Here is a 16057-nt window from a genome sequence, read left to right on the forward strand (position 1 = left end):
TCTGATTTTAAAAAGTCTTTCATATAAAGTCTAAATAAAAACACGCCTGGTTTGGCTCACCAGAAATCTGTTATTTTCTGTTTTGTTTGTTTTTTTTTAGTTATTTTATAGAACTAACAGAATGAAAGCAAACAGAAAATGTCACTGATCTCCAGAATCTGAATGATTTAAAAGCAAAAAGTGTCTCATCCCCTTGGAGCAGGAACTCATTCACATGGAAAACAGCTTAATAAAGCATCCACTGCTTTCATTTTCTTAACAACAAAAAGCAGCCATGTTTTTTTTATTACATGTAATTTTGAAAGCCGTACATATAAATGACCCAGAAATGCTTAAAATAGCTGTTTATATTCGAGTCCACAGCTGTTAAATAAAGCAGAGCTGAGGCATGAATTCCTAACACCAGGGCCGTTTCTAGAACATCTAATCGTGCATGCTGGGACAGCTCAGACAAAGATGATTGTTTCTGTTCATTACTGACCTCAAGCAGGAAATCAGAGGCATCATGGACGCACAGCACGAGACTCCCCACCCGAGCCATGTTGTTGGCGTACGAAAAGCTAATGAGGCTCACTGTTGCTAGGTGATGAATGAACATGATGAGGAAGTCCTGGGAATGAAACAGGTAGGAGATGGTGATCAGACGGGCTTCAAAGTACAGCTGCAAAATCTTCAGTCTGAAAAGTCTTCAACCGGCTGACGTAAAAATCAGGTTCACCCAGAAAACATGAAACGACTGAAGAAAAGATGCAGAATTACTGAGGAAGAAGAAACTAAATTGGAGCATTGCTGAGTGACTGTCTGACCTCAGAACAGGTGTGAAGCAAAGAGGAGGATGTGTTATGGGCGAGGAACAAAAGACCCAGAATTAGCTCTTGACTTTAATTATTCTGCGTCAGACGAAAGCTTAAAAAAAACTTCATTTCTAAAAAAAACTTTACAGCCAAAACGAAGACTAAAGTTGGCTGATATCTGGGGAAGAAAAATGAAAACAACTATTTCAAAATCTTCATGTATTTTGTAAAGTGGTTAAAATTGTTCTAGTGGTTGAACACGACTAAACTTTTAATGGCGTTAATTACAGGGTCTCTAATAACTATTCTCAATAGCATTTTAATTAAAAAACATTGATAAAATAAACCATCTGTTCAATTCAAAAAACATTTTCTCCTCAGTTTTTGAATAAATAATTATACGCATATGGCATTGTTGTACTTATTGATTTTACTGTGTTTTTGTTGTAATAAAGGGATTATAAACTTAATATAATGTATTTGTTTATGTGATTGTATTTGAGTTTTGGATATTGTTTACATATTTTGTATTGTACTGCATGAAGGATTGAAATTACTACTGTGAGCTTTGTGGTTAATTAGTTTGGTTATTATGAAATTGAGTTTTGTCACCAGCCTTTTTCTATATTTCATGCAAGTCTGAAATAAATAAATGTAAAGGAATAAAAAGAAACATATTTATTGTTTTTTTATCTAAATATAAGGGTATTCTCGTATGAATTGGTTGAAATTATACGATTTTATCCTTTTTTTGTGCAACGTCTTTTAAAAACTACTTCCAAAGAAATGTGAACAGTACATTTTCGACCACTGAATACGATACAAAAATATATTCAGCAACAAGGCATACGATACTGCCTGTAAACAGAAGATAAAGTTTCATTTAATACTGACAGAACTATGACACTTCAGCTCTTAACAATTGCTATTCAACATGGAGCATTTAGTCTAATTAAAACAATTACCTACAAGGCTACTGTTTCTCGTTAAGCCAGTTAGTAACATAAATAATTCATATTCCTGGTCCGAGTTCCTTCCTAACCGCCAGCACCATTCAGACGGCACTTATTACGGTGACCCTCGAGGCATTTTCACCAATTAGAGGTATGTAAGTTTGAAGCTCTCCAATGGACCAACGCCTGTGAGGCAGTTTGTGTGTCAGACTTAAAAGGTGTACAAGAAACAAAGTAAAAAGGTTCCAACTTGGGATTTTCCTATGTATGAAAGAATAAGAAGTAAATGCAAAACATTTAACACGTAAAAAATGTTTCTAAATAATTAATTAAAATGGATACGTTAAAGTCCCAGCTATAATAAATGTTCTTAATCATAATTACATCACAAGATGGAGGGTAAGACTAAATGTTTTTCTTTTTTTTTAATTCAGAGTCCTGCAGGGAAAAATAGGCGGTACAGGCCAGATTGTAACACTGCAGGATTCCCAGAGGCAGTGAGTTAAGATCAGGGCTAAAACAAGGACATGCATCCAGCCATCCAGCTGACTGATCCTGCAAAAAACTAAGAACATCTAGACCTAGAGTGCTGCTCGGAGAACAACATAAAGATAGTTATACCCCAATCATTTTGCATGATTTTGCTCATTTTAATCAAAAATATTTCTACATTACATTTATGATCAGGGTTCCTTCAGCATAAGGCAAGTTAAATTCAAGATTTTTTAAGACTTTTTAATGCCACTTGAAACAAAAATTTAAGACCAAATTTACAAGAAACAGAAGAAAAACCTGTTTGTGGCAACTTAACCCAAAGGTTTATTTTAACGTAAACCACTGCACTAATGTTTCAAATTTTGAAAACATTTCCATACAGGAAGAAAGCTAAAAACACACAAATGACAGCTTTATTTTAACAATTATTTAACTGAATTCACAAACTTTGTTTTAGCAGGGAACAAAACAAATCAGTTTTAAAGCCACAACATAACCAGTGCTAAGTCTTTTTCGTAGCTATTTTTCTTAGTATATTTGATTTGGTGATAAGTGGAGGCGTTGCAGAGACAAGGGTGGAACTAAACTGAGGATGTTTCTCGGTAACTCGATTTTGACGCTTTGTGTTTCGTGCTTCGCATGTGTGACTCCACTGCCTTAATTCCCATCGTTCCGAGCTTGAATCGCTTCTTACACAAAATACACTCTGCCTCATGTATGTTCACTGGTTTTAGCCATGGAGAAAACTCTTGGCTGGAGACAATTTCCGTTACATTTACACTTGCTCATATTTTCCAGACAAAAAGTAAATGGTGCATCTCCCAAATGTCCCGGCCGCAACAACGCTTTTATTGGTTCCGCTATCGGGATGGAACCAATAATGGTGAGCCGTTATTAATTTTTTTCTTAAATAAATTTATTTTTTTCAATTTTAATGTTTTATTTAGATTACAAAAATAAATCATAATAAAAATAATCCTATTTATGATGTTTTACAAAATAAGACCGACGAAAGACTGATTTCAGACATTGTAATACCAATTAAGGCCTTAGTTTTATTTTTAAGAATTCAATGCCTTTTAAGACTTTTGAAGGACCCGCGGGAACCCTGATGATTTAAAGCAAAGTTTAAACAAGGGGTGAAAAAGTCCTTTAAGTACTTCTCACCATACCAAAGGAAGAGTGCCTATCAAAAATGTAATAAAAACCTCCTCCACACATGTTGTTGCTTCTTTCTCTGAGCATCTAATAACAAACAGCAAGTAAGACCAAGATAAAAATTAAAAAAATTAAAAAGTTAACCTTCACACCCCAAGCATCTGCTTTGGGAAACATCTAAGGATCTCTGGGTGTTTCTAACATGAGTGAAGGCCTTCTGAGGAATTCCTGCAATTCTAGCAGAGTCAGGCCTGCTCCATCCTGCAATCACATGACGGTGGGGGCTCTCATGCTGAAAATACAATGCATTCACAGACTGAGCAGTATCAGCTGCACCACGCCTCTTTGGAGGAAAAGCAACAAATAAAACACGTGACAACCAATCTCCAGTTAGTCCTAACAGAGAAAGTTAAAAGACAAAAAAACGCACTTTGAAGTCTGTCACTAGCCTGCATGTTTGCATATAGAGCTGAGAAACGCTGCTTCATTCTCAGCCTTTTCATGGATTCTCTGCCACAGCTAAACAAGGAACAATGGAGGTACTGACTAGTGTTTAAAGGAGTGGCCCCTGCAGAGGAACCTAACAGACACTGAACCTGTGTTACGCTCACCTTCCTTTTTATGTCCGTGAACTGGGAAAACATAAGCGACCAGTAGAAGGCCAGCTCGGTTACATAGTAGCGATAAAGACCCGGAGTCATGACCTGAGGAGAAACAGAGCAGAGATTAGAGAAGTGATAGAAGAGCAGCCGAAACAAACTACAATCAGTTCACCTTTATTATTGAGGAAGAATCTAATAAAGGTTTAGGAAACATCTATAAAGTAAGAACTTATTTTACCTAGAGCAATGGCCCCCGACCTTTTTTGCAACACGGAACACTTTATCGTTAGACAACATTTTCATGGACTGTCATTCACTACGATAACCGGTGACAATTTTCCCCTGTCGGTAAAAGAAATCAACTTAATTCTGTCAATTTTCCTGTTGGTTGCTGATATTTTCCTCTCTTTAAAGACACTGCAGTGTGTGTTTGTAATCACATGACTCCAACGATCCAGTCAGAATGTAAAAAAAGACTGGTGGATGAGCAAAGCGAGGAAGTGTCTAACAGAGGTCCGAATGAAATCACATCAGTTAATCCTGTGGAGCCGAGCGAGAGCAGAGATGAAGCTAAGCGTGCAGAGAAGCAGTCGAGAGCGTGTTGTCAGAGTTGAGCGCGCAGCGGACAGGTTTTGAGTGAAGGTGTGCGAGTTTAAATGACACACTCTGATCTCACTGCACACTCAGTTCGGTGGCACCAAAATAACGCCATAAATGTTTAGCAAAAGAACACGAAATCCAAAGTTTGACTAAAAACTGTGGGGACTACCTAAAGTAACACATCCAAACTCCACTGCTGAGTTCAAAGATGTGCAAAAAGCTCCATTACCTTTGCGCAAAAACGTTTGCAAGAGAGGAAACATTTTTCTCCTGTTCAATGAGACATTGTTGAATTTTGAAACCTGAATAGGAAAGTAATATGTAATGGGACTTATTCAATAAATCAATTATAAATAGATCAGTTTCATTTCCTGCACATGCTTTTATTCCTGATAGATGAGCTGGAGAATTTATTGTGCATTTATCGTTATCGAGGTAAAACTGCCCAATTTATTGTGATATTTTGATCATTTCGCCCAGTCCTAAAATAAAAACTGTAGCGTCTGAGGCGTTGTTTCATCACATCCCATGATTTATAACCTTTAGAGATTTATGACAATTTGAGTCCTCCCTCTTTACAATCCTACAAAATCACATCTAAACAGATTAGAGGCAGGTTTACTCCAGCTGCAGCTCCTGCCATTAAAAACTAACCAACAGCTCTTAGAAAAACAAACAAAATAAATAATTCATCTGGTCCCAAGTTGGCCATAACACATCCACAGATGTTCCAAGGAGACACTGAAGCACCAATACTTTTTTTTAAGCTTCTAGTTGTTTACATCGCCATAAAGCCCAAACCTAAAGGCCATTTTGAGCGATAAGCAGCAAACAACGTTCAGTCACAAACGGTGATTAGAATGATTTAGCACAAAGACAGAAAACACAGCTTTCTGGTGTTAAGGGAGGATCCGGCCTTTTCTTTCCTACAAAACTGATTTGCAAACGAGCGGCTTGAATCTCAGCAAAGAGGAAACAGCAGCAGCATGTTCGCTCTTTATTGTCTGGCTGCATTTTATGACACGGTGGTATGTGTTGGAGAAGAAGCCGTGGAGTAAAGGTAAACAGATACCAGGCTGCTGGTTGGTTGTTGAGCTGCATGATATGGGAGAAGAAAAAGTAAATAGTGGCTACTTTTCTGGCTGCAGACAGTTAAGTTTGCCAACACACTAACAATGTCCTGCAGTCCAGCTGCACTGCAAAAAATGGAAATCTGAATGAGTCATTTTTGCTTAAATTAAGTGCATTTTTTCTTAAATTGAGGAGGTAATTGAGATAATTTGCCAATGGAACAAGACGATTTACATTTACCGTATTTTCACGACTATAAGGCGCACTTAAACGTCTTTTTTTTCCCTCAAAATGTGCGGTGCGCCCTATGGTGCGGTGCGCCCTATGGTGCGGTGCGCCCTATGGTGCGGTGCGCCCTATGTGTGTTGTAACTGCGACTTTTGAAACCACCTCATTGAGGAGATGATGAAAGAGTGGCTGAATGTAAGGAGACCAGGTGTTTTTTTTCCCACTCATCACCATCGCTGTTAATATGTAACTTCATGCGTTCCCATCTCACAGCTGGTGTTAAAAACATGGGGAAACAAATTAACGCTGCTCGACATCGGTGTGAACCGGACCCAGCAGGTGCAGCAGAAGCAGCGAGTTTACATGCAAAGTCAATGGTTGACGCGCGTATAGGTGCAGCAAAAGGTCCCGCAGCGCGTTTTGAGCAGCAGGAGCGTTTAAGCATCTGACGCACCGCCAACGCGCTGCTGCTGCTCGAGATGGAAAAATTGAAGTTTTGCTGCTGGACGCGCCGCATCAACCAATCAGAGAAGCTGATCTGGGAGCTGACAGCGAGACAGACACAGCGCTCTGATGACATATGATATTAACGCAAATGGAAAAGGCTGGATGGATGCGTGGCTGAGGGAGGTGTAGCCTATGTTAGGAGACCAGGTGGTTTTTTCCACGCATCACCATCGCTGCGTGCCCATCTCACAGCCGATGTGAAAAAAAAGGTGAATCAAATGAACGCTGTGCTCGCCGTTATCCTGGGGGGTCTGACAAAGGAGCTTCAACCGCTCGACATCGGTGTGAACCGGCCGTTCAAAGTAAGGCTGCGAGCGGCGTGGGAGCGATGGATGACAGACGGAGACCACAGTTTCAGGATAAGTGGAAGGCAGCGCCGGGCAAGTTACGCCACCGTTTGCGGATGGATTGTTGATGCTTGGACTAATGTGTCTGCTGGCTCTGTTGTTCAAGCTTTTGCAAAAGCCGGCATTATTTCTGAGGAGCCGCGCTGCACGGAAAGTGACTCTGACAGCGAAGAAGGGGAAATTGGCATGTCTGATTTAGCACAGCTGTTTTATTCAGAAACAGAGGATGATGACTTTGATGGGTTTGATTAATACTTTGTAATAAATACATGAATAAAGCACAATCATACTCAGTTTTGCTCCCGCTCTATTTTTCTACCTGAAAACTTAATTCAACAGCAGCCTCTGGGCGGGTCTCCTCCTCTTCACCGCGGCGGCTGGCAGGTGTTTTTTCATCTAAATAATCTAAATCTTGCAGCTATATTTGCTGTGATTAGTGGGAATAAAGTAGTTTTAATATGTTTTTAAGTGAGAAAGTCCACCTGAAAACTTAATTGCAGTCAGTTCATCCAGATTATCTATTTCTGTCGGAGGCGCTCAGACCCCCACATACCAGCGGTGCACCGACAGCAGAAATCCTTTCATCAGCAGCCTGTAGGCTGGGCAGCCTGGGGTTCACGTGGTGGATGGCAGGTGTTTTTCATCTAAATAATTTAAACTGCAGGCACCAGGATACCGGTAATAAAAGCGAACATATTCCGTCGGCAGGTTTCAGGATTTTAAGTTAATTTAGGAGTGATCACAGCGCTGTGTCATCTGCGATGTGTCTGTCTCACGGCCAGCTGCCAGGTTTGATTAATACTTTGTAATTAAATACATGAATAAAGCACAGTCATACTCAGTTTTGCCCCCGCTGTATTTTTAAATACGCAGTAGAGGTATTTAAAGGTAGTAGAGGACATGTACCTGTATATAAAAAACGCGCCCTATAGTCCGGTGCGCCTTATGTGTGTGTTAAATACAGAAATGGGACACATAACTGAGACTGCGCCTTTTAGTATGGTGCGCCTTATGGTCGTGAAAATACGGTAAAATAAGAAAAAAACAATTGCTTTGTCTTATTTCGAGTGCATATTATCTAGTTATCTTGTTTTAGGAGTAAAAATACTAGTTCCATTGGCAAATCATCTTATTTATCTGCTAAAATTAAGGGTAAATACACTCAATTTAAGAATTTTTCAACTTAATTCTAGATGGTTTTTTGCAGAGTGAGTCCTGGAGGTCTAAGATATGTAATTGATTACGTTTTTCTCCTTTATTTATTTAGCGCAAACTACATTAATTTATAAACACTGTCCTTTTTATACTAATCTACCCACTATGGCTACAAGACATCCACCAGAAATCTGCTGCATATCAGTGGTAATGTGGCCTGTTATCTCCTCTTGTGTTGTGTAGACACCAGAAGAGGCTGACCCATCTTTATATCGGTAAACAGCAACTAAGCCACTGAGCCTCTGGTCAATGTTGTTTGGGCCCTTAAATATATTCAATATGCACCAGAGACATGACGAAGGAAAGGAGAGCCTCATCGTACCTGATAGGGGTAACCGTACCAACAATGTCGTGTGTCCCACATCCACGGCGTCTGAAAGCAGAAAACAAAACAGGCCCATTAGCAGAGAAAAGTCTGTAAAGCTGCCATCTGGATTCATAATGACATCCAAAGCAATGATATTCTCTGCTGGTGAGCTACCTGCCACAGAAACTGGATCCCATAAATAAATATCCCCAAATAAAATGAAAATCTCCACCTAGAAGACAATAAAACATAATTAAAACACGTTTGACAAAATATTGCATTAAATATTCACATACTAATTAAAGCCAACCATTTAACCAGGATTTTTTTTTCTAACTTTGGTCAAGCCTGAGACCACAGGAGCTTTAAACCTACATGCTCTCGCAGAACTTTGTGTGCGTGCTGGGTTTGTCTTGATTCCTGCGGTGCCTGAACCAACGCTGGACTTTTCGCACCTCCCAGTCCAGCTGCTTCGACAGGCCATCCAGATGGCGAGAGTCTGGATTCTGTCACCAGAGGGTGAAGGAAAAAAAAACAACTAAATTAGTCTGAAATGAGGAGCTGGACCCAAACAAAGAAAGGACAATGCAGAAACATTGCTTTAGACCATAAACTGTCTGTCAATTCTGTCAAAAGAATAAACATTTACTAGTTTTTTAAAAGGGAATATTGTGTAACAGCGGAAATATTTTCAATCACATGCACACAATTGGGGAAATAATAATGAATATACTTTATAGCTCTATTATATGCAGAAATATATACATTCAAGACAAAATCTGAGAAGATTTTTAAGATTTGGGCAGAAACCGGCATAAGAATAAGAAAACCTGAGCAAAAATTTAGGAGGGAAATGTTTGTGAAGCACAAATGGGAGCAATGGTGCTTATGCAGCCCAACCGATCATATGCCAAGATTCAAAAATTCAGACAAAACAAACGATTAAAGGTGTAAATCTCCTGAAAAAGATGCTCTATCTATATCTTCTGTAATGATTTAATCTAATGTCATCCATCAGCAGCTAAGTAAACATTCAACTGTTTTTAATATCATATTATGCTTTATTTTAAACAAGTTAGGACATTTCTACAGGCTTTACATAAAAATGTTTATTATATTGATTTGGAAAGAAATCATTCTCAGATGAGATTTCACCTCCAATTTATTACAGAGATCCTTTCAGATTGAGCTGTTGAGGCTTCCTTCACTTTTAAGCAAATAAATGTAGCTGGACACCCCCCCAAACTAAATGTTTACACCTGCGCTTCATACACATAAAAATGGCTGCAAACAGAAGTTCACTGGTACCAGAATGCATCTTTGATGTGGAGCTTCTAGTCCAACCTGCAAAAATGCTGGTGACTGATGGAAAGCAAGCAGCCCATCCCTACCAGGCTGCAGTAAACTGGTCTGTTTTATATTCTAATGTGCTAAAGAATATCTTGGTTTTATGTTTTATAACCTGTTGGTTTGTTTAAAACACCAGTTGGAGGTGTTTTGGTTATTTTAGGTAAGAAGAATCTGACAAAAGAAAACAAAAATAAGGTGTTAATAGCGCTAGCATCTCTATGGGATTTTCTGTTTAATTTAGCATCAAGCTACCAGTTGTCTGCGTCTTATCAGCTGTGGTTCAATGTAACCGTGGGTTTCCACCTAAGTCGCTACATTCAGGTGCTGTCGCTCGCTTTACGCATCATGAGCAATTAGTAGGGGTGTAAATAACAATCGTTTTGTATCGATGCATCAATGTTTTTTTTTCCTCCGGTCTATTTTTATCCATTTGCTCCTGGACGTTATTCTCCCTCCTGTGTTGCGGTGGCGCTAAACCTATTTTGCCCTCCTACCTCGCTTCCTAGTTGTACTCTTACAGCAGTGTGTTGCAGTAAGCTTGATGCAGACATTTTTAAATTATGCTCAATATTGAAGCGTGGTCTGTGCTACACACTGTGGGTCTAGATACGGCCGAGGCGGTGAAGAAGTGGGGGCGAGTTTAGTTTAATGACGGAGGGCCATGAGGGCCAAAAAGAGCGGAGATCCAGGTGGAAAAAGGATCCCAGCGTTCTCGCGCACCTCGCTCTTCTAGCGGGTCAAACTTCACAAGTTTTTTTCCGCAATTTCGGTCATAAAAATAAACCAAGCCGGCCTCCTGTCTGCGGTCAGCTACAATTTGGGAGAGGAGCAGCGGAGCATCTGTGGAGGGGGCGGGGACGCCTGGAGCCGAGGTATTGAATTGCACTCATTGCACTGATTATGTGCAGTATTTTTTGATGCAACTTTGCTACTTCTGTTATTTGCTGTTGTTTCAAAAAAAAAAAAAAAAAAATGCATACCGATATTACAGCTTTCATTGATTTATTTTCAAACTTGAAACTTTGTTTAGCCTGTAAGGTGTAAAAAAAAAAAAAATTAACCGATTAATCGAATCGAATCGTGGTGTATTCTTGAGTATCGAAAATAATTGAATCGTTGGGTCAGGAAATAGATACTGAATCGAATCGCCATGATGGATGTGATTTACACCCCTAGCAATTAGCATGGTGGGCAACAAGCTCCACTACCGTCGCTTCACTTTGACATGGAAATGGAAGAGTCACCGTCTGCTGCTTGCAGGATTCACCTGAACATGACAGACCTGCTTTCACTGCATCAGACACTGTGCTATATTTATTATGGAAAGCCGAACAAATCAGGTGATGACAAAGTTCCTTGGTTCACCGGATTCTCCAGAGGAGAGGAGCTCCAGGAGCTGCATCTAAATGGTTGCTTTCAGCTGTAATTCTGTCCATCAAAGCCCCCGTTTGAAAATCTTCTGTCCCACGCTGGGGGATGAATCAGCCTGTGGGACACCGACTACAGGTGCTGCGTTTCTGCTGCACTCCTTCAATCTAAACCAAATGCACCGTCGCATCGCTTTGCATTGATGCCTCTATCTAAGGATGACATGTAAATCCATCGCTCTGATTGCTGGAGTCACATGCGGGGCTGAACGCACCATGAGGGGGAGTTGAAGCACATTTTCACTACATATTAATACCAAAGTTAAGTTCTGATGAGATTTATTCCAATGTTTACAACGTCAAATAAGACATGATATATTAGTAAGGTGTTTTTTTTACGGCTGCTCAGTGGGGCAGTGGGTAGCACTGCTGCCTTGCAGCAAGAAGATCTGGGTTTGATTCCGGGCCTGGCTCTTTCTGCATGGAGTTTGCATGTTCTCCCTGAGCATGCGGGGGTTCATTCCGGGTACACCGGCTTCCTCCCACAGTCAAGAAACATGACTGATGGGTAAATTGGCTTCTCTGAACAGGGTGTGTATGTGAATGGTTGTTTGTCCTGTTTGTCTCAGTGATGGACAGACGACCTCTCCAGGGTGGACCCCGCCTCTCACCCGTAGACATCTGGAGATAGGCACCAGCACCCCTCATGACCCCGCTTGGGATAAGCATGACAGAAAATGGATGGATGGATTATATTTTGTATGTAAAGGGATGGATGGCCTTGGGGGGATTATGCACTTGGATTGCTTCTTAAAGTAACAGAGATTAAAGTGGACATACTCATGTTTAAATAAAGGTCCCCTTCAAGGTAAGCAAGAAAACAGTGGTACAACAGCTAATCTAACTGTTGCTTTATTGTTGCTTTAGGAATTAAATGTTATCTTTGTTGTCCATTTTTCATCATTAAAAGTTTCTTTAACCAATTAGAACACCTCGCTGCAGAAAATCATTTAAGAAACCAGACAAGAAACCCCCTCACATCAATCAATCCAATAATACAAGCATGAGCTAACTAGAATAAAAGGAAAGTGAATCTCTGTCTCTATTCTTTAACATAGTTTGACTGAACACTGAAGAGCTACAAGTCCCCAGCATCTATCTGACAAGTCATTGCACTGCAGCAGCCGTTTCTTTTGAAATCAGAAACCAACCTTGGTGATGGAGGTGAACACCTTCTCCAGCACTGCGTTGGGCTGGGCTCTCCTTCCAGCACCTGCCTGAATGTGGAGAGCTCGGGCGCAGGCACTGGCTATAAATCTGGGACAGAGAGCAGAGATGGAAAGTCAGTCACTGCTCCTACAACATGCAAATATTTCAATACCTGCATCATGACTCAACCTTCACATTTAGAGGAAAAAAGAAGTTGTGCTTTGAATAAAAAGATGAAAAGTGAATAACAATAAATAGTTGATTTGAAGACAGAAGCTGCCAAAAAACATTTAGAAGGTATGAAAATGTGCTGCTAGACATTCAAAGCTCTGGTCTTAGTGGGAACATCCTGCAGCTAGGGCCCAGGTAACAATTGCATCTTAAATTGCAATTTAATCACAAAAACAATAAATAAATATATTTTCAAATCAAAGGTGCTGAGTTCAAGTCACAATTCATTTAACAAGAGCAAGACAGTAAATGTCTGCCTTCAGCCCTTTGGTGGCGGTAATACGTTTAAAGGGAAGAAAGAGTTGTAGCTAGCGCTCAGATCTATTAACCTGACTCCGCCAGATGGATTTGCTCCGCATATCTATCTGGAAACCTTCCGTTGAAGTAATTTTGGGAAGGGGCGAAAATAATGGTTAGCTGATTGGCCTATGTTGGTGATAGACGGGCCAAATAAACCAATCAGATCAATGAATCATATGAGGTACTAACAGAGCGACGACGAAAACACAACCACATGCCAGGCTACTCTTGCCGAAACCAGTCGGGAGAAGAGCAAAAACATATTTTCCTCTGAGAAAAGCCTCCAGAGCAGTGCTTTGCTCTTCTCTCAGTGAAGAAATACTCTGTAATTCCCATAAAACTTGCTCGATAGCCACGTTAACGCTAGTTTCATCGGCTGAAGCCGCCATGTTCTTTAGACTGAACAGTCGCACTTCTCGTTGCGTCACACCTCAACCCGCCTCAAAGCCAACGCTGATTGGACGTTCGTTTGGTGAACTGCTCCAAATTTTCTTTAACGGAGAGTCTCCAGACTGACTTGCGAGTGAAACCTTGAAAGCTTGCGAGATCAGGATGGTCTCACGAGGCTACGGATCTATACATTATAGAACTAAGAACCTGTTCATGCAAATCTTACAGGAAATTCTTGCAGCACAGGACAAGCAGGCTTTCAAATGTCATAAAAAAACTCAAACCCAGGAGTAAAACATCGAAGAGCTTGTGGTTAGTGCTCAGAAAAATTGCAATAAAAATCGCAATCGCAATATTGGTTGAAAATAATCTTAATTTTGATTTTTGGCAAAATTGCTCAGCCCTACTTGCAACATTACAAAATAAGATATAAAGCTACAAAGACAGGATTTATAAAAAAAAAAAAAACTGCTGCTAGCTCTCTGCCAAAATAGAGTTCATTTTAGGTATTCAAAAGAGAGTCTGTATTTTAATATTCTGTATCCTGGTCCATTTATAAAACTACACACCCAAAAAGAAAGTCTGTTTAAACAAAAATAATAAAATGCTGTGTTTTCAGCTCTAGAAGCATCCATCTTGTTTAGGCTGTTGCCTTATGGATCCCTTCTAATGTAAGATTTATTGAAGATGTAGGAAAATTGGCAGTCGTCCCTCCAGAAAACCTGCTAAGCTGTTCATCGGTGAAGCTTCAGTAAAAAGTTTGCTTAAAGGCTTCAGTGGCAGAAGTCTTATTTACGGAGAACATTTTAAAACAATTATTATGTGTTCTAACTGCGTTTATAAATGCTTTCATTTAGAGTTATTCAAATGATACAATCCCATTTGGTATATGGATGATATAATAACTACTAAACATCATTGTAGGCTGTGAACTGATTTCTTTAGCAGGTAACATTGTTTCAGGGATTCCAATGAATAAACTCCTCTGGGAAATTTCCTCAAAGTGAGAGAGGGTTGAACCAGACGCTCACCTTTAAAGTAAAATGTCAGTTTCCCCTATTTGTGTAAACAAACAGCTCTTTGAACAGAGCAGAGAAAGAAAATTTTATAAAATAAAACACATTTAAACAATTTTAATTTGCAAGATTCTATTTATCTGGTTTAAAATAAAACCCATAAATCATTTATCTTAACAGCTCATAACCTGATTAATTTCTCAATAAAATGCAACGTCATCCATCTTTTAAAAAAGCCCCAGTTTAAAGCAGAGCCGGATTTAACAATCAAATTATTGTCAGGCCCTTCTACTGCCTGAGCTCGCATCAAACTTAGACAAATGCTTGAAGGCGTGCTCAATCAACGATTTGCCTAATCTTGTCTCTAAAAAATGCAAAATAATTCTGCATGGTTTACTGAAAACTTTACAGAGCATGGAAGTTTATCCTTCCCCTTTACAGGACTCTGGAATCACATCAATTTAAGACGTCCTCAGATGTTTGACTGTTTTAGGGCTGCAACTAACGATTATTTTAAAAATCGATGAATCGGACGATTATTTTTCGAATAATCGATGAATCGGACAAAAAATATTTTTTTATATTAACCTCTTTATTCCAAAATAAACATTTTAGACAGAACAAACAAGCACACAAGTACAGGTTGCTCATTAACTGTACTGGTGAAATATGAAAAATAAATGTTTATGTTAAAACTACGCAAACTTACATGAGAAATGTAGCTGTACATCCACAAAATATAGGGTACTTTGTTTCATAAAGCGCAAAAAAGGAAATTTTTGTTTTTAAAAGCCCCTAAGGGGCTCAAACAATAGGTCCCCCCATTTCAACAAATGAGGTTTTTTTTTAGACTAGAAGAGTTCTGCCTTTTAAGACACGAAAGTATAGCAGTTAAAGTTGCTACTTGAGAAAATACTGAACCATAGAGATAAAAATAACCCTGTGGTTCAAATTATAAATTGTATTTGGAATAAAAATGAGAGAACTAGGGGTGTTAAAAAAACACATCCTCCAAAGACAGATATTTACATGGGAATGTGGCATATAATTAATTGACATATTACTGATCTTGCTGGATTTTATTCTGCTTTACTTCCATAAATTGCAGGATCTTCTTTTCTTTATCTTTGCCAGAAGATTTAAACTTTAAAAGCCTTGCCCTCATAATTTGCAAGTTGATTTATTTATAAAGGCTATTTTAATTATTGTGATCAATTTGCGCCTTCAATCCCGGCACATGCGAGCTTCATTTGCAGTCTGGACGCTGAGGGTAAACATTCTGCGGCTCTGACTGCAGCGCTGAGAGGGACTCCGCCTGGAGAACGGGGTTGGGATGGGGGAGGCGCCTCACATGCTTTCACGTAAGAGTCTCCAAAAGCCGCCAGTGACACCGTAAAAAGTCGCCAGATTTGTCGCTAGTCGCTTTTTTTTTTTAAATAGTCGCTGGAGGGGTCTGAAAAGTCGCTGAATATAGCGACAAAGTCGCTGAGTTGGCAACACTGCGCACCTAGTGGCAGTGATGACAGCGGCGGCGGATGACGCATTAATCGCGTGACACAACTAATCGATGATGAAATTCGTTGCCAACGCTTTTAAAAGTCGATTTTTATCGATTTTATCGATTCGTTGTTGCAGCCCTAAACTGTTCAGAGACAAAGGAAAGAGTTTGTTACATGTCTCCTTTTTAACATCTGATGCATTCTAATCATGCTCCTCTTTTTAAACTCCTTCTGTCTTTACGTGACTCCTGTTAATTTAATGTGACTCGTAAATCCAAATCCTGCTGGATTTAACTTTGTCAGTTTCGCATTTGAACCCGTTTTTTGTGTATTTTTGGTGAACTTGAAGATTTCTTGGATGTTTAGCTATCATAAATGAAAACCAGCTAGTATTCGAAGTGTTAGTAAACATTTTCTG

At 39.5% G+C, this 16057-nt stretch overlaps 1 protein-coding gene across 2 annotated transcripts in view; it reads right to left on the reverse strand.

Moving 5' to 3' along the window:
- The window catches only part of cers5 (ceramide synthase 5), a 35935-nt gene that overhangs the window by 6524 nt on the left and 13354 nt on the right, over positions 1–16057 (reverse strand). For both annotated transcript variants that reach the window (XM_038293197.1, XM_038293198.1), the window contains exons 2-7: positions 12206–12311; positions 8653–8783; positions 8452–8509; positions 8293–8343; positions 4012–4104; positions 482–610 (exon numbers count right to left, since the gene is read on the reverse strand). In XM_038293197.1, coding sequence (XP_038149125.1) covers positions 482–610; positions 4012–4104; positions 8293–8343; positions 8452–8509; positions 8653–8783; positions 12206–12311 — 568 coding nt within the window. The remainder of the gene's footprint in view (positions 1–481; positions 611–4011; positions 4105–8292; positions 8344–8451; positions 8510–8652; positions 8784–12205; positions 12312–16057) is intronic.

The sequence above is a fragment of the Cyprinodon tularosa genome, unplaced genomic scaffold (genome assembly GCF_016077235.1).
Source record: "Cyprinodon tularosa strain WSP-4 unplaced genomic scaffold, ASM1607723v1 ctg322, whole genome shotgun sequence".
Classification (NCBI taxonomy): domain Eukaryota; kingdom Metazoa; phylum Chordata; class Actinopteri; order Cyprinodontiformes; family Cyprinodontidae; genus Cyprinodon; species Cyprinodon tularosa.